The sequence below is a fragment of the Aedes aegypti genome, chromosome 1 (assembly GCF_002204515.2).
Source record: "Aedes aegypti strain LVP_AGWG chromosome 1, AaegL5.0 Primary Assembly, whole genome shotgun sequence".
In the NCBI taxonomy this organism is placed as follows: domain Eukaryota; kingdom Metazoa; phylum Arthropoda; class Insecta; order Diptera; family Culicidae; genus Aedes; species Aedes aegypti.
Window position 1 is genome coordinate 80942662 of NC_035107.1, and position 19392 is coordinate 80962053.

A 19392-nucleotide genomic window follows, 5' to 3' on the forward strand; every position below is an offset into this window, starting at 1 on the left:
AGAGTAATTGAGTGTTTTGGGTGTGGAAAGCCAGGACACTACAAAAATAAATGCCCGGCGTTAAAGAAGAAGAAGAAGCAGTTTGTTCATCACCAAGGTCATGCGATGCTAGCAGGAGAAAAGAAGAAGGAATCTCGGAAGGTATCGTTTGCTGTGGACTCTGGAGCTTCAAGCCACATGGTGAACGACGAAAAATTGTTACAGAGAGCGGTGAAGCTGGCAACACCGGTTACCATCAGCACAGCAAAGTCGGGGGAGACCCTACAGGCTGTGAAGAAAGGAAAGGTAACATTGAAATCGGTTGTTGGCTTGAACAAAATAAAACGTATTGAATTGTACGATGTTCTTTTCATTCCCAATCTCGAAGAAAACCTCCTTTCAGTCAGAAAGATTAATTCCATGGGGAAAAGGGTCACTTTTCAGGATAAAGAGGTTCGAATTGAAGATAAAGGCGAGGTTATCGCTGAGGGGAAGAATAAAAATGGTTTGTATTGCGTTGATATGTTTTTGGAGCATACTGTCGACCAAGCAGCGTTGTTTAGTCAAAGGAAGGTAAGTCTAACCGATTGGCATAAACGGCTCGGTCATCTTAGTTTTTCGGGGCTTGAAAAACTGCTCAAAAACAATATGGTTGATGGAATAGATATTTCATCAAATGATTTAGTCAAACAGTATGAAGTTTGCGAGAGTTGTTTAGCAGGCAAACAATCATGCAAGAAGTTTCTTTCTATGCAATTACCCAGATCAAGTCGGCCACTTGAATTAGTGCATACAGATGTATGCGGGTATATGGAGCAATCCACCTACGATGGGTATCGGTATTTCGTCACCTTTACCGATGATTTTACCCATTTCACTGTTGTTTATCTCATTAAAAGAAAAAGTGACGTATTCGATCGTTTTAAAGAATACGAAGCAATGGCAACAGCTCACTTTGGTCAAAAGTTGTCTAAAATGCGTTGCGATAACGGTAGAGAATATCTTGGCAAAGATTTCCAAGACTACTGTAGGAATAAAGGTATCAGAATGATTTTTACCGTTCCTTATACTCCTCAGCAGAACGGAGTAAGTGAAAGGATTAATCGAACGCTAATGGAGAAGGTTCGAGCTTTACTCCATCAAAGTGAACTTTCGAAAGAAATGTGGGGAGAAGCATTGTATGTGGCTGCTTACGTCACTAACAGGTCTCCGACAAATGTTCTTGTTGAACTCAAGACGCCTTTTGAAATGTGGAATGGCAGGAAACCAGACCTTAGTAATCTAAAGATGTTTGGTAGCCATGCTTACAAGCAAAATCCGAAAGAGAAACGTCACAAGCTTGATTCGAAGACAAAACGATTGACATTCGTAGGTTATGCGAATAACGGATATCGGTTGTGGAATAAAAACAACCGAGTAATTGAAATATCCAGAAACGTTGTCTTTGATGAATCAATTGTTCGCAGTAATACAACAACCGAAGATGTTCATCTACCAATTGTTGTGAGGGAGCAGAAACACTGCGAAAATGAAGATAAGGAGGAAGAAATTTCAATCTGCAACGAAGATGAGAGCAAAACAAACAAAGATGATGAAGAAGAGGTGATTCGACTTCCTGAGCCTGAGGAAGAAGTGGAAGCAGAAGAAGTTGTAATAATCGAGACGTCTGATGAGGTTTTCGCGGATGCTGAGGAGGATGAGGGCATCGATGAGCAGCAATCAGAGCTAAGACGTGGTACACGGAAAAGAAAAGTTCCCCAGAGATTCCAACCGAGTTCTGCCAAGATAGCTTCTGCAACATTCGATGAAGATGCTCCAGAAACAGTAGCCGAATTGAAGAAACGGGAGGACTGGGAGAATTGGAAAATTGCCATCGATGAAGAATTAAATTCTCTTCATGAAAATAAAACCTGGACAGGGGTCAACTGTTTACCGAAGAACCAAAAAGCTATTCATTCGAAATGGGTTTTTTCGGTGAAAGACGATGGCCGCTATAAAGCACGGCTAGTTGCAAAAGGTTGCTCACAGAGACCTGGTTTTGATTACCAGGATACTTTTGCTCCAGTAGCCAGAATGGAAAGCGTTAGGACAATTTTGTCAGTCGCAAATAAGAATGGACTTTTGATTCATCAAATGGATGTTAAGACAGCTTTTCTTTATGGAGATTTAGAGGAAACGATCTTCATGAAGCTTCCAAACGATGAGATAGGTAATTCTCAAATCGTACGTCTACAGAAAAGTTTGTACGGTTTAAAACAAGCTAGTAGATCTTGGAACAGGAAATTCGATGACGAAATTAAAAAGCTGGGTTTTATTCCATTAAAGAGTGACTGTTGTGTGTATACGTCTCGAGCAAAAGATTTGATTTTGATTTTATATGTAGACGATATACTCATTCTTGGAAAACAGGAATCACAACTAAACTGGATAAAATCTGAACTTGGGAAGCTATTCCAAATGAAAGATTTAAAAGAAGTGAAACACTTTTTGGGTATGGACATACACCGAGATTATCAGAACCAAATCATGGAAATATCTCAAGCAGGTTATGCAGAGAAAATCCTAAAAAGATTTGGAATGTCCGAATCAAAACCAGTTAGCACTCCACTAGATCCGAATGTACGATGGGTCAAGTCAAATGATGATGAATTAACATCACATCCATTCAAAGAATTGCTTGGCTGCTTGCAATATCTAGCATTAGTATCACGCCCTGATATCAGTGCTGCAGTAAATATCCTAAGCAAATACCAAGCTTCCCCTTCAAATGCACATTGGACAGGATTGAAACGCATTTTGCGTTATTTGCGAGGAACCATGAACACAAAAATCGTATTCAGCAATAGAGAACACTCAAACGTTTTATTGGGTTTTGCTGATGCCGATTTTGCCAACGACATCGATGATCGAAAATCAATTTCTGGAAATTCGTTTCTTGTTTTCGGCAATCTTGTGTCTTGGTCAACCAAAAGACAACAAACGGTTAGTTTGTCGTCAACAGAAGCTGAATTAATTTCACTCTGTCAAGCTGCTAAAGAAGGATTGTGGTTAACAAACCTTCTGAATGAACTGGGCATAGAAAGTTCTCCATTCATAATCATGGAAGACAACATTCCATGCATAAACTTCACTGAAGAACCTCGAAGTCACCAACGAATGAAACACCTTGATTTGAAGTTCATGTTCATCCGGGAACTCGTCAGGAGCAAGAAGCTAAAGATAGAATATATCTCGACGGTGGATCAACCAGCTGATGCATTCACCAAAGGACTTCCAGCTGCTCAACATAGGAAACTGCTGAACATCCTTAATGTCCGGATTGAGGGGAAATGTTGAAATATCGCGGAACTATTCGCGAGGAGATCGCGATGATCAGATTCGATCAAAATAATAACAATCCAGCATTGAAGGATTGATGACGTATGTCATGTTATTCCAATAATGCCCAAACGAGATCCAACGGGAACTTGCATACGAGGTTGTATGCGGGCGCTATAAATGTTCTGCTGCAGATAGGTTCATAAATATTCTCACTTGAATTCAGTGTTGCGAGTAATGCTATTGGATTATCATGTGAATCATATTGAATTATAAACATTGGATTATTTACATCGCTATCGAACATTGACTACCAATAATGACCTAACAGACGAAATAAAGAATTTTTATCTACAAACCAAACCAAAACTGAGTTTAAGTTTTAACAGTCTCTAATACGGGTTTCCAAAGTCACTTATTTTCCCTTTTCTTCTTGCATTCAGGGATTCCTGAGAGATTATGTATTCCATATTTTTTTTTCAGAAAATCCTACACGGATTTCTCGAAAAAAATCTTCAATGATTTACGTCACGAATAGGGTAACGTATATAACTCAGAAATGCATATAATTTGGACAGGCTAGTTATTAGATGTTCATTTCCGATTAAATGGTACGGAAAATCATGTATTGCGTTATCTAGACACTATGCTACCAATTCATGGTAAGCATTTTCATAACAATTGCAAATTGGCTTCAAAAGTATCAACATTGTAAATTATATCAACAGAACATCTGTGAAACCTACGAATGCAAGAGGATGTACATTTCAAGAACAAACATAAAATGCAATGCACTGTGAAACACGTTTTTGTCTCAAGCACCAAAATACCGGTATTTACTTAATCTAGGGTTGCTGAAACCATGTCCGTTCTCAAAAATATCATAGCACGTCTAGTTTTTGATATAATTGGCTGTTGAAAATGCAAAATTTGTCGATTTCCGCCAACTTGCATGCAAGTTTGTCAGCTTGTATGGCAATTTATTTGCTTAATTTGGTTTAGATGGTTTAGAAAACTATAGTATTTTTAAATTAAAAGAGTACTCACCTGAAAAAATGAAATGTGATTAGCTTCGACCTGCTTACATGTCAACTTGCTCACTGTTTAATAACGTTGATTAAGATGGTTTGATGGAAATTGGTTTCACGACGAATGATAATTGTTGCACTTCTGCTGATTAGGTTAACAACTCGCGTTCACATGGATTTCTCAACTTCTACTTCGCAGTAGTCTAACACTGTTGTTGAGCTCCTAATCCAGAAACATTTAATTAGAATAAATAGCTATCTCTTCAATACTTTGTTCATCATCACTAGCTTGAACGACACCATTCTTCTCTAACATCAATCACTTGCCTACTTATTTTTTATCGATTTGATTGTAATTACTATCATCCTTAGATTCTAGAGCACCACTAGCTGCGTCCCTAACGGGTAACACCAAAGACCCAACCGCACTATCAGACTGAGCCACACTAGCACTGTCCCCTTCCGGGACAATCAACGTCGTAAACCTACTACCCACAGCGGCTGACCCAGCAGCCGCAGAACCTCCCGTCGGATGATTGCCACCATCCGTTCTAGCACCAATAGCATTTGTGTTAATGTTCTGCCGGATTTGATTCTTGTTGTACCGATTGGCGGCATCGCGGCCTCCCCCACCTCCACTTCCGGGCGCAATCAACGTGGAAGTGGACGACGATGGCCTTACGATATCACTGGCCCGTCGAGCTATGTCATTCACCTGAACCTGGTGGTAATCGGTTTTACCGTGGAAACTTTTCGTCACTCTGGTAATACGTGGCGGCTCTATGAATCCTTCCCGTATCACAAGAGCTCCCGGGGTCGGAGTATTGTTCAGCCGCCCGGACATGGCCTTACCCGATTTGGAGCATTTTTCCTGCTCCAGTTCCAACTTGCTGGCAAGATTTTTCTCGATATTGGGAATGTCTTTCTGCAGTTCATCGAACGACATGTGCAACCGACATGTCGTGGGATGATCGCCGCTACTGCATGATGTAGCCCGCTTCATGGATGCTAACGATCGTTCGCCGAATTTCTCCACATCATGCATCAGGTTTTTCGCTTCGGTATGCGAATCCTTCTCATACAAGCTGATCTGCTTCTGGATGCGATTGGTGCGGAATCGGTTTTCGATCTTGGGAGTTGCTCCTCCGGAGCAAGATCCCACGGAGATCGGTGGAGCAGAAGCTGGCGGTGGCGGTAGATCACCCCGCAAGTTACTCAACTCGTGACGGATGTTTTTCAAATCAAATAGCATTTCCTTTTGCAGTTGCTTGCCACCGACGGTACTGGAACTTGGTGCTATATTGAAATTTTGACTAGAGACGGATTCATCGCCGGTGCCGGCAATTGTGAGATCGCCGGTACTTAAGCACGTGTCCGTTGAAATCGTTGCATCTTCGTCATCTTCCTCGGTGATCTGTGAAATGTTGTTGATAATTAACTATTCTACAGATCACAAAATCACGATGCTTCATTTACCGTTATCATAAAAAAAGATATCGAAACTTCACGACAGTTATACATATAGTTATTCTACAGATTCTTCTTCCAATTGGGGCAGGGCCTATTCTCAGTGTTCAATGAGCACTTCCACAGTTATGAACTGAGAGCACAGACAAACAGACGTCAAACTCTCACCGATGTCCATCGACCACCTTTTTAACGGCCGATTCAAATATATGGTAGGTGGCCAATGCACCACCCACAGCGCTCGCATCGTTTTTGTTCGCGTTTGACGTTTACACACTACTGCCATCCATCGGCCAAACACACCGATTTTAGCATTGGGCGTACATGTCATCGTGACTATGATTTTGATCGGGATTTGTTCTAAGTGTTACGTCTGTTTGTCTGTGCTGAGAGCTTTCTTAGCCAAAGTTACCATTTTCGCATTCGTATATCTTGTGGCAGGTACGATGATACTCTATGCCCAGGGAATCAAGGAAATTTTCATTACGAAAAGATTCTGGACCGACTGGGAATCGAACCCAGACATCTTCAGCATGGCTTTGCTTCGTAGCCATGGACTCTAACCACTCGGCTAAGAAGGCTCCACACCTATGGACCGATTTTAAAAATCGTTGGACGAAAGTTTGAAGGTAAAAGTCGTCATACACATTGATTTTAATGTATAAACGCTGTTTTTCAAGCCCAAAAATCACCTCTGATTGTATTCAATCACATTCATTTTCAAATTTTATCATAATCAATGTTCATTTGTGTGCTCTAGTGCTTTGGATCATTATGGAGCCGATTTAAACATGAAATCTTAATATTTTAAGGATCATAAGCGTTTGAAGTTTAATTTGAGTTTAAGCTTTTGAAAAAAAGTCTTACATGTAAGATGCCGGTACCAATGCTTGTGGATGTAGATACATACCAGTAGATTATGTTTTTTTTTTTCGAAAAGTCGCCTGTTCAGCGTGCCTGTTCAGAGTCAATTGCGCTTATGGAAAAAAAATAGCTATTTCCCCTCCGAGATTTCTGGGTTTCAAAGGGTTTTTGAGTTTATAACTGGTAGTATACTTTAGAATTGATTTGTCTGTCAAAACAACAATATATCACATTTTGTTCGGTTACTCACGAGTAAATGTTCGCAAACTTTTTGCTATTTCTTTTGGTAGTTATGTTCTCACGAGTAGGCAGGTGTGAACTTACTCACACTAAGCCAGTTTGCGAGTCTGTCATGTTTTTTTGTGTGTGGGTTTACACTCGTCAGGTGCTGAAAGAATCTCTAAACGGATTCACACGGTGGAACATCTGGAGGTTATTCTTAAAGTTTTGTTTACATTTTTCCTCAATTTGTATTCTTATCATTCACTACTTAGTACGATATCGGAGTGGGACCAAAATTGGATTTCATTGTAAACTACAGTACAATCACGTATAGGGAGCCGGATCCTATTCTTGGCACTCGGATCCTATTCTTTGCACTTTTGATTCACTTCGGCAGTGGGGTTTTTCGAAAGCTACTGAGCTCATGTTTGGCCACGATGTGCGGCGCATTGAAGAGCTTCTTATTGCAAAGTTTCAGACAGTTCGGCCGAGAAAAACCCCCCATGCCAAAGTGAATCATGGAAGTGCCCAAGTAGCTCTGCACCCTACTAGTGCCCACGCATGGCAAGCGTTTGTGTAAAATTAGAGAGTTTATCAATGAAAACTCTAAAACTTGAAAAAAGCAAACAAAAAGTATAAATCATCTAAATAATTATGGATCTAGGCGCACAATTACGATCAAGCAAATTGTTTTGTAGGTAGATATTTTAGCGCTTCGAAATGCACCAAAGTACTTATGTATATTCTTGAAACTATTGACGAATAAAAGTTGGGTTATATTTCTGAAATTTTGAAAATTGGCTAAGCTATTTCTGATTTACTATCGCCTAAATGATGAAAAATTTGTCAATATTCCAATAAATAAACATTTTTCCTACATTTTCATCACAATCAATGTTGTCTGGCAAACGCCAATTTTGAATTTACAAAACAGATTTTGCAAAATTTAACCTCACTCTTATTCGCCAATTAAGAATTTTATGTTTCAAAATTATATTTGTATATAACGCAAATGAACGATAATTGATGATATGCCTCAACATATTTGAGCTACTTTATGTAATCAACGACGGTTATGCCTTAAAAAAGGCCTTTCGCCCAACGATTTTTTTTGAATCGTTTCAGTGATATAAACCTGAGAGAGACTCGCGAAGAGGAAAAATATCAACGTCATATGCAGCCCAGATTCCCCTCTCACGAAACGTCAAATGCAGCCCACCGTTTTTATGGCTGAAAAAGTGAAAAGTATTGTGTTCAAAGTAAACTGTTATTAAAAACCTCAGTCGGCGGAGCAGTTTTTTCCAAAGTTGCTGATAAATCTAAGCAGAAGATTAATTATTTCTAATGTAAGCTACGTTTGCTGGCATGAAATTTCACTCAAACGGCTATTTATGATTCGATGTGATGCAAACTCAATCATTTTTTGCTGAGAGGTTCATGTGAGGATTTGAACAGCATGCGCATAATTGGTATAAATACAAAGTCGAATAGCATAGCATAGCATAACATAGCATAGCATAGCATAGACTGACTGTACATGTCAATGGTTGCTACTCCGTGATTGATCGGAGCTGGTAATAATTGCACTGCGATCCAAATGAATAAGGGATGGGTGTGTCCGCTTACTCTCGGAGTGCAATTTTAGCAGCTCTAATATTATTGATCAATAACTGCGCCGGCCAAGTCCTTACAGTCAGTTGGGATGGGGAAGGAATGTTAAGGTGTAATGATTGTTGCTTCTAGAGACCGAGAATACCTCTGCATCTCCACAATCACCACGGGAAGGGTGTTTATTAGTGGAGAAGGAAAAGATCTGGGAGTCACCTTTGGTCGGTGATGCGATCCATGGATAAGGAGGAAAAATATGGTTTATACTTAAAGCTAGTTTTTAGTTTTGTCTCAAAAAGTTTTTGGTAGAAGATTTGAAATAAACCTCAACATCTGTAATGTCGAACCATTCAAAAGAAGTTTTTATTAATGGCGAATAAAAAAATATATATGCGTATGTTTTAAATTATATGAAACAGGAATAATGCCGACACTTGTAGTGAAGAACCATACATAGTTTGTTTGAAAATTACATAAAAGTATTACTGAACATTTATGCCTCAAGAAGAAAAGTTTTTGGTAGAAGTTTCAAAATAAACGTCGACATTCATAATGCCGAACAATTCAAAAAATATTTTAAGTGATGTCAAAAAATTTCTATGTTTACTAGAATTGTATAAAACAGGCATAATGCTGACACTTGTAGTGACGAACTATACAAAGTTTGATTGAATATTACAAAAAAATAACGTTTACATGAAAAAATGTGTTATCATAAGCATGAAACGAGCTCACCAGTTGGTAATCCATCCTCGACTGAACACTCGCACTCACACAGCGTGACCAGCAAAACTTCTCGGCGCCTCGAAAACGAACCGTCTTGCTTGGGCTTTCCAACACACGCGAACCGAAAACACTGCCCAGCAAAACCCGCGAAACGAAAACCAAACTCCCGGCGTCCCGAAAACGAAACGTCTTGTTTGGGCTTTCCAAAACACTGCCCAGCAAAACCCGCGAAACGAAAACCAAACTCCCGGCGTCCCGAAATCAAAGCGTCTTGTTTGGGCTTTCCAAAACACTGCCCAGCACAACACGCGAAACGAAAAACCAAACTCCCGGCGTTCCGAAAACGAAGCGTCTTGTTTGGGCTTTCCAAAACACTCTATTGGTATAAATACAAAGTCGAATAAGAAAAAAACTCAGCAATCACAGAAAAAGAAGACCGTCTTCGCGAGTCTCGTCTCAGATATAAACAAATTGAGCTTGAGTTTGAGCTTGATTCACCGCCCGTGGTTGCTACTCCAGTATCGCCAGATCAGCTGCATTTATGTACACAAGAAACCAATCAGATGGCTTGAGACTAACAGACACCCTCAGTGTGTAAGTGCTGGTGATCTTCTAATTTTAGGCAACAATGACGCCTGCCACGTCAGAATGCAGACCAATGAGAAGAAGGGGCAGGAATTGATGACGCCTACTGACCCACAGTAGACAGGATATGCCCCTGCAACCTGGCCAGTTCATGCGGGAAGGTGTAGGGGTTGGTAATTTTATGGCAGAGAGGCTTGCTGTATGGTATCAGGCATAAGGAAAGGCGTGCTATAATCATGGGATAATGGAAACGTAGGGAAACGGTTTCTTTTACCGTCTCTGGTTCTAGAAAACAAATTGGTGTTGAAAGCCATCATTTTTTTATGAAAGCGGTAAGTGAAGCACCTTAAAAACTACAGCTAACTTACCAGATCATTGTTAGTATTGGTCGATCCCTTGGTAGCATCGTTGGTGTTGAACTCCCAGTCCGAACAGGTGCTTATCGGCGTCAAATCTCCACTGATGTCCAAGGTGGTATCCTTGCTAATCGACGGTATCTTGGCCGGGCTTTCCAAGTTGATACTGGCCGCCAACTGATCGTAGTTGAAGTGCGATCCAAGCACGTTCAAATCGTTATCGATAATGGGGAAGATTTGCGGCAATTCGTCGCGGTTTCCTCCACACGCAGCCAATGCGATGCTTCTAAACCGTGGAACGATATTATATTGTGAATAAAGTTCATCGATTTAAGTAAAATCTTACCCATCATTGCTGGCGATGCTGGCCGACATATCGCTGCTGGGACATCCCCGCGAGAACATATCGCTGTAGTTGGGCGACGAAGGGCCGCCACTCGACATGGCACTGATGCTGCTGGTCATGCTGGAATGTCCACTCCAGCCTTGGGAGAACGAGATAGATTGACGGCAGAAATGGGGAAGTTCGGACAAATTAGGACACAGTCAAAGAAAGAGGGCGACAGCGAAGGCAGGCGGAGCGGACGACCACATAGGGGAATAGAAAAAACAGGCAACTGTTGGCTGAACTCTGTAATTTGTGATCTCTTAACATACAAAAATTGATATCCCAATATGAAGTTTTAATCTTTGTAGTTCAACATAATCTTTGTCGACATAATTTTCAAGAAATTCCATGAAGCTCGGACAGCGATTCCTCCAGTATTTTTGCAGAAATATCGAGTGTTTTTGTAAAAATTCCTAGAGAAATATTTGGAGATTATCTTCTTTCTGAAACTAATTTAGAGATTGCTACAGGATTTCCTGCAAAGATTCCTTCTGAATTGTTTCAGTGATTCTGTCAAAATTCTCTGTCTGTTACATAATCCAGAAATCCCTATCCCCCTCTGGAATAATTTCTGAAGAAAATCTGAAGAGAACTCTATAACATGCGTATGTACTTCCTGAACAAATTTCTGGATCAAATATTTGAAGAATTCCTTACTAAATCTTTCGCAAAATCCGTGAACGAATTTCACTGTCATAAATATAGGAATTTCGATTTCTGAATGGATCTTATGACAAATAGTCGAAAGACATTAGTGCTGTAGGAATCCCAAAAAATCTTTAAAATGTCGTCACATATTTGGTCTTCATTGTATGGCAAATGCATTCAAATATGAAAATATGTTTACACATAATAGCTAGACTGGTCATACTTAACACAGTTAACTCTCCGTTGTTCGATATATTTTTCAACTCTGAAATAGAGTCCCGACAGTAGATATGCGAATTCAAAGTCAAACAAATAACATATAGGTTCTGATTAGTAAACCAAAATGTGTTGTCAAGAACTCGCGCCAGTCTATTTTCTCTTGTCTTCTTCAGTTAAATTCAGAATCATCCAGACTACTGACAGCACAGCGAGTGCAAAGGTGGAAAAATATCCGAAAACCAATTGTCGGGCCAAGTTTCAGCTCTAATTCGATGCCAATTCTGGCTGCTATTGTTGATAATTGTTATTATTTTTTTTTTAATTCACGGCTTCAACTTGAACTAGATCACTTTAATATTGTGTAAACGAGAGTTCACTGTAATCGATAAATAACAGCCACTCTTTAATGCGGCAACATTATATGATTGAAAGGTGGGAACGGTAGTACAGTTGAACACCTATATGACATAGGGAAAATCTAATATGTTATGGTTTTCAGAGAAGAAAATAACATTCCTTATCATTGCTTTTTCTATAAGCTTATTCAACCTTTCAGAAAATGACAACAAAAAAGACTCCTAAGAACAACCAACAATTAGACCACAATAGTCAGCGTTAAACTCTAAATTAATACAAAACGTATAAATAATATCACTATTCAAAACTCAGGGAAAATCTTCAAATCCATTACCTAAATAATAACGAAACAAAAAAAAATGGTATCTAATACGTTGATATAATTGACTCGTATAAGCTATAAATCTGAAATCAAGAACACAAAAGCCTCGATAGAACACGATACAACATATTTGTAAGCTTTCAGCGTCTTTTTGTTGAGGTACACTTCTATCTAATAGCACATTGAGCACAAAATAGAAACCTACACATTTATCAGTCGTGCTACACGAAAGAAACCTATCTTTCACTACTAAGTACTTTGTAGAATTCTTATAACACAGGAAACAGCAATTTGAAACATATAAACGATTTAGATTTTTGTGAATAGAAACAATAAATTGAACGGATAATCTTTTGAAACAATTCCTAACTACTGACGACGAAAAGTTAAAAGAATTAAAAGAATAATAATAACAACATAGACACAGATTGGACACTGATACCGTAGAAGGGGTTTCAAGTTCAAGGTCACTTACTCGCCTGCGGCAGGGTCGACGCGTCCGGAATCGTCGCCGGGCTGGGAACGGGCGTCGGCAGCGGCGTTGACGGATACTTCGGTGGCGATGAGGCCGGCGTCTTGAACAGCGGCCCGGTGGTCATCTTCTCCAGGAAGTTGTCCAACTGGCGCAGCGACAGGGCGTTGTGCAGGGTCTCCAACGGGCGGATCGGGGGCACCCCACCGAATCCTTCAATTGCTTGAACCGAACACAACATAACAGGTTGGACAGGTGATGGCGATGGCGATGTATGTGTTTTTTTAGGTTGACATTTTTTTTTCAATACAGCGAATTTTGATTGATTTTTAGACAACAAATTGGCAATGAAAACGAGGGAAGGAGTGGGGGGGGGGGATTTTTGGCAAGGGTTCATCCAAAAGCGCGGATTTTAGTTTGGAGATCGGAAGCGAAAAAGGAAATCAAAAACATTGTCAATAATGGTTAACTTAGGATATTGTATAGCGTTTAAAATCATCGAATCGAATCGCGAAGTAGCGGTGGTGTTGAATCGAATGGTGCTGCTGATATAAAACATCTATAAAATCATGTAAAAACTAGACAAAACTTGTGTTTTTTCGGATAAATAACTCATGTCAATCCGTTTCCTCTTTCAATTAAAATATTTTTGAGCAAATATGGGCTGTCCGCATGTCTACCGAGTGTATTTTACATATAGAATGCATATCAATCTGTAAATGCTGTTTGGGTTTTCAATACATATTTTTTTCAGCCAAGCTATGGGTATATGTATTATGATTCAATTGTTTTGGGTCTTATTCAGGACAAATTTATAAACCAAACTAACATCCTTAACTTTGGGGACATTTTCGTGTTATGTCCAAAACGTATCGTGCGCCATCTCAACCTTGCAGATAATGAGCATGGATGACCGCTCCGTAGTAGCACTCCATGATTGATCAGAACAGACGAAGTTGTACAGAGATTTATGAATTGGGGTTGGGATTAGCTAACCATTCTTAAATATATATATATACCTCTGCATCTCCACAGTTGTCTTGGAAAGCACATTAGGTTATTAGGAAAAGGTATTGATAATGATGACGCGGTCCATGATATAATCACGCCTAACCGGACTCGATATTACTCGATTACGCATTTCATGCCAAACGAGTGTGTTTTCGGTCCCATCGCTTGCTCTCGCTGGAGCAAGCGACACAATCGATGTACCAAGCACTAATCTGTAGGAAAAAACCCTTACGGATAATAAATGCAATCTCGAATGGGTTCCAAATTAGATAATTGCTTATTGTTTAATTTCTGATGAAACACGGTTTTGTCTCAAGAACCAAAATACCGCTATTTACATAATTAAGAGTTACTGAATCCATTGCCGTTTTCAGAAACCTCATAGCACGTGTAGACTTTGAGATATTGAATGTTGAAAATGCTAAATTTGACTATTTCAGCCAACTTGCATGCAAGTTTTCCAGCTTGTAAGGTAATTTATTTGCTTGATTTGCCTCAGAACTCATACTCTATGTGTATAACATTACTTATCAACAAAGTTTATAAAATTTTTGATTCTCAAAAGTTATTTTTGATAGTTTAGAAAAGTATTATATTTTTTTTTGTATGAAGACTGTTGAGTATAAAGAAAGAATCGATTCAATCGTGCAATTTCAACCTAATTATATCTGAAATTAATGTTAAAGGCCTATTTTGCATGCTTGATGGATTAGATCACGAAATTTTTAGATAAATCATACTTTAAATTTCATGTAAACATCAATTAAACCAGTGTTTTTTTACAACTCTGGCGATCTGTAGCTAAAAATCCTGACGTGCTGGTACATTTCTGAGAACGGCATTAGATTCAGCAAGCCCAAATCTACTAGAGACACATAGTTTAATCCTTGAGACACGCAAAAATGTCATTTTTGTTGCGCTGTGTAAGCGGTGTGATTGACAGAATGGACGTTTGGTCGAATTTACTCTTCTTGAAATGGACAATAGGTTTTCTATTTTTTAAACTGTTAAAATAATAGCGTTAGCGTTAGCGTAGTTACGGTACACTTCGTAGATTGGATACTAACAAAGTTTATGTTCCTTTTGATAATCTCATCAAGACTACTTTCAGGAACAAGGCTGGGCAGTAAACCTTCAACCAATATTATATCGAATTCGTTTTTGAACTTAGGTTGGAACTGCCGTTCTGAATCACAGTTCCCATCCCAGCCCGATTCAGGTTCAACGGAACTACAATTTATTTGACATTGGTTTGTTTATGTGTTGATCACCAACCCAGTTCCTAAAAACGAAAACGACATTAAACAAGAATACCAAAAGCATAGATTTCGCTATTCCTGGCCGCGCCCATCTTTACCGTAACTTGGGAATGGGGGAAGGAAATGTTAATGTAGCACTTACTAAACGAGAGGCCTCAGCGACAGCCTCATAAGTGCTACGGAGTTGGATGTTGGGAATTGTAGGAGGTCAAGATTTGCCTGAGAAGCTGGCAATGGACCCAAGGCATTTGTTATTTAAGGCCTTTTGGTGCGTCATCATAAAATGGCTTCTTCCAAAATCATTAACATATTGTTATGATAGTATTGGTATTTGCAACATCGATGAAATATAACTGCTTATCACCTGATTAAATGGATAATTTATGGGAACAAAAATGCTTCAGGTGGTATTTCAATATTTAATCAACACTTTCAGATACAGCGTTATCAATTTAGCGACAATATACATGAGATTTATATTCTCAAAAAAAATCTCCGATTTCATGCCGCATTTCATTGCTTCACACAACTACACTTGTAAATAGAAGGTGCTTACCTTTTCGATTGTAATTCAGCGGCAAGCATTTGTGTTTTGGATTCCATATTGCGTTCACTACACTTCCATTAAACAAATCTTTTATTCACTTTCCTTAAAGGAACACATTTCCACCGGGATTTCAAAATTTATAAAGTTTTATCAACCGCATCACTCAAAACAATTATGGCGATGGTTTTCACTTGTTGCGAATCGACGCCGCCACCGCACACTGAGGCATGCCTGTGTTTATAGTCTAAAATATTCATTTTTTTCTGTTGTATTAATTTTCAGTGCGGAAAGGTTGGGCAAAGCATAGAAACTTGAAACTCATACGTTGTTTGTTTTTCGAATCTCTCAAATTACAGAAACCATCTCTACGAAGCATAAAATCATACCAAGTGTTTATCAATTTGGACCACCCAAAATAATTGAAAAGCTCCACAGTGCGATGCGTCGGGATGCGTCGGGACGCGTCTATCGTGTGTGCACAATCATCGCGATCGTTGAGCGCAGTGATGTCAGAGTTGCTATCTGTAAAATCATAGCATTAAATGTGGATTGATCACAAAAATCATTAAAACTTTATTAAATCAGTGATCTTGTGATGGAAAACTATTTGCAAAATGATAAGTTTTTATAATATGCAGCAAATGTTCCGAAAACAAGCATATAACAATTGCTAGAAAAATCTGTCACCAATCACCTGGCAACACCGTCATCCCTTGCAAACATAAACCATACCGATGGATAACAACAATATGCGATAAATTCATTAAAAAACAGAGAAATTCCGTTGCCTTTCATTAAATTGTAATGTTTTCTTTTGATATGTACTATTGAACAGTTGATTTTGATTTCCAATACTCGTCAATCTACTAAATTTTCCCTGTGTTTACATAAAAATATGCTTAACACAAATGTTATATTTTTTGTTTGTTTGTTTTGAAAACATACATGGAAAGGCGACACTACTACTGTTACATCAATGATGATTCTAATGATTCTTTGAGTTACACGCCGCTTCACCTTAAGCCTAAGTAGTCCGTCATTCGTTTTGGCAACAATGATGACTTTTCAGCTTGGATTTCAAAGTGATTAAACTCAGCCTTGATAGTTTATATTGACGTATCACTGTACGCGCTAACATGCATAAAATATGCTGATACTTTTTCAGGTGTGTCAGTGCAAAACCAACTGATTTTCTTTGATTCGAAATCGTGAGATGAATTAGCAACAATCATCAACGACGCATATCAATTTCAATGGCGGCCTACTTCGCCTTAAGTGTTTTTAATTTAATCTTCTCGAATGACGGCAATCGAATGAAAACACATTTGATTTATTTGCAGTATGGATCATTATGTTTCGAGTAATTAACAACGACGATTCAGACCGGATGTTCACCGAGAAAAAAAAACAATAATAAAACAAATCGGATCATTTAAGGTCACTGGGTTGTTCCAATAATGCATTTTGTATTTAAAAAAAAACAAAGAAACACAATACCACCTGGGGGATGCGAACAGAAAACTAACAAGCAGCCAGGCTGCTGTCAAACTAAAATTTTGCCACAGACAAAACGGATCGGAAGGATTACAACGCAATATCCAAAACAAACTTTGACTTCCCACCATGAACTCCGTAAACGTTAAACCCGGAAACCGATCCGCGCAACTTTTGTCGTGGTATAACGGAACAAACTCATTAAATTGCTGCAAAACTCCTTTCGAAATTGCATTATCCGAATCTCAGCATTGATCACTGCACAGAAGGCACATTACCACACATTTTTCATGTTCACCTTAACCCTTCCATTAGAGTAAGGTGGGGCAAAAGTTCGGCCTTAGTGGTATAATCAAAGTTTACAGAAAACAAAAATGGATTGTCTTAAACGAATTTTTGCCCCACCCGTGGGGTAAGAGTTCGAATCTAGTGTGGGGCAAAAGTTCGCTGGCTAAAACATAAAATATCGATCCTTTTATGACAGGCATACTTTAGACCAGTCGTAAACTTAAATTTGCCGAAAAATACACACTAAATTTTCATCAAAAATCGTCCAAAACAGGGTTAATTGCAATATACTCAAAAATAGCAGTTTTTAGCAAAACTAAGTGGAAATGAAAAATTTTGATGATTTTTTTTCGCACGATGTTGATTATAAGCAATTTGCAAATTTTTCCGTGAGTTTATACATGGGTCGAACTTTTGCCCCGCATTCCAAGCATTTATGCAAAAACTAATACACCTCAAAGCATCCTTATGATAGGCCTAGAAACGCCCTTACATAAAATATTGAAAAAGATTTTATCTTCAATTGGTTCCATGCAACGAAAGTTTGACCAAAAATTGCAAAATTCACGTTGAAAAGCAACAAATAGCCATAAATTTTCCAAATCTCAATAGATTTTTTATGATATTTGGAGTGAAAGTCTCTTACTTGAATAGCATTCGAACCACCATGACATTTAAAAGATTTGTTATGAATTGAGCTAAAAATCTTAAAAAGAAACTCTTCACTCGAACTTTTGCCTCACTTTACTCTACCAACCCCCCTAAACGAGTGTTGAAAAAAACACATTTTTTGATATTTATAAACCAAATTTTGACACAAGAAGCGGATATCCTTCTAGTTTGAGGGCTTGGACAGAGTTTTAGGATTGGGCACCTGGTTCCGGAGTTATTCTGGAATCAAAATGGGTGTTTCGAAATGGCCTCTTTCGAAAAAGTGAATTTGCAATATGAAATCAGCTGATTTTTTACAATTATTAGCTCTATAACGATGAGGACGTATGTGTACAAAGCCATCATGGTCATTGCATGCCGCGGATCACAATTTCCGGATGTTCCGCGGAATCGGTTCCGGGGCCATTTTTGGAAGCGAGTAAATACTATCATGCGACACATCAAACTTTATGATTTTTCAAATGATTGCGTTCTATAACTGAGCTGCACAGTTCAGAACCCTTTTGGCCACTTTGGAACCGATATCCGGGTTTCCGAGGAACCGGTTCCGGGGTCAGTTATAAAAAATCAGTAAACATTGTCATGCGACACATGAAACTTCGTGATTTTTCAAATGATTGCATTCTATGACTGAGCTGCACAGTGCAGATCCCATTTGGAACCGGTATCCGGGTTTCCGAGGAACCGTTCCGGCAATTATTAAAATACAGTAAACATTGTCATGCGACACATGAAACTTCGTGATTTTTCAAATGATTGCAATCTATGATTGAGCTACACAGTTCAGAACCCATTTGGCCGCTTTGGAACCGATATCCGGGTTTCCGAGTTTGAATAATTGACCCCGGAACCGGTTTCTCGGAAACCCGGATACCGGTTCCAAAGAGCCTAAATGGGTTCTGAGCTGTGCAGCTCAGTCATAGAATACAATCATTTGAAAAATCATGAAGTTTAATGTGTCGCATGACAATGTTTACTGATTTTTAATAATTGACCCCGGAACCGGTTCCTCGGAAACCCGAATATCGGTTCCAAAGTGGCCAAACAATTCAAACAATCTCGACACAGATTCTAAAAAAAAAGTTTGTGAAAAAATGACGCAAAAATATCGAAAAAACGCAGTTTTAATATATTTTTTTTGTGGTGAAAATATGAAGCTGCTGGTAGAGGGGTTAATAACGAATGGCTAATATCATCCTAAACGAGATATGAGCCTCATGTCTTGTTCCTAATATACTATCAATATTTTCTCATTAGTGTCATTTTCAGCCAAACGACATTCGACCAATGACAAATCGCATTCTACCAAATGGCGTTCGGCCAAATATCTCGAAACCGTTTGAACTTATTTACAGAATGTAAACCAATCATTCAACTATTTTAAAGTAATATTTGATTATTTGTTTCAAGCTGATAGTTTCTAGAGAAAAATCTTAATTACGATTGAAACTCACAATGGCAAATCGTACTGGATGAATGATAAAAATGAAGGTTTAGAATATTAACGACATTTTCGCTGATATAATTCCGCTAATGCTAAAATTTTTAAAGCAATGGTACTA

General features: G+C 38.7%; 1 protein-coding gene across 24 annotated transcripts in view; it reads right to left on the minus strand.

The window, feature by feature from the left end:
• Window positions 1–4540: 4540 nt before the first annotated feature.
• The window catches only part of LOC5571312 (inositol hexakisphosphate and diphosphoinositol-pentakisphosphate kinase 2), an 80163-nt gene continuing 65311 nt past the window's right edge, over window positions 4541–19392 (minus strand). For 22 of the 24 annotated variants that reach the window (XM_021840718.1, XM_021840730.1, XM_021840736.1 and 19 more), the window contains 4 exons: window positions 12563–12781; window positions 10500–10638; window positions 10166–10439; window positions 4541–5739 (listed from right to left, as the gene is read on the minus strand). In XM_021840718.1, the coding sequence (XP_021696410.1) occupies window positions 4657–5739; window positions 10166–10439; window positions 10500–10638; window positions 12563–12781 (1715 nt within the window). In that variant the 3' untranslated portion in view covers window positions 4541–4656. The remainder of the gene's footprint in view (window positions 5740–10165; window positions 10440–10499; window positions 10639–12562; window positions 12782–19392) is intronic. The other 2 variants (XM_021840658.1, XM_021840759.1) reach the window with 2 other exon arrangements.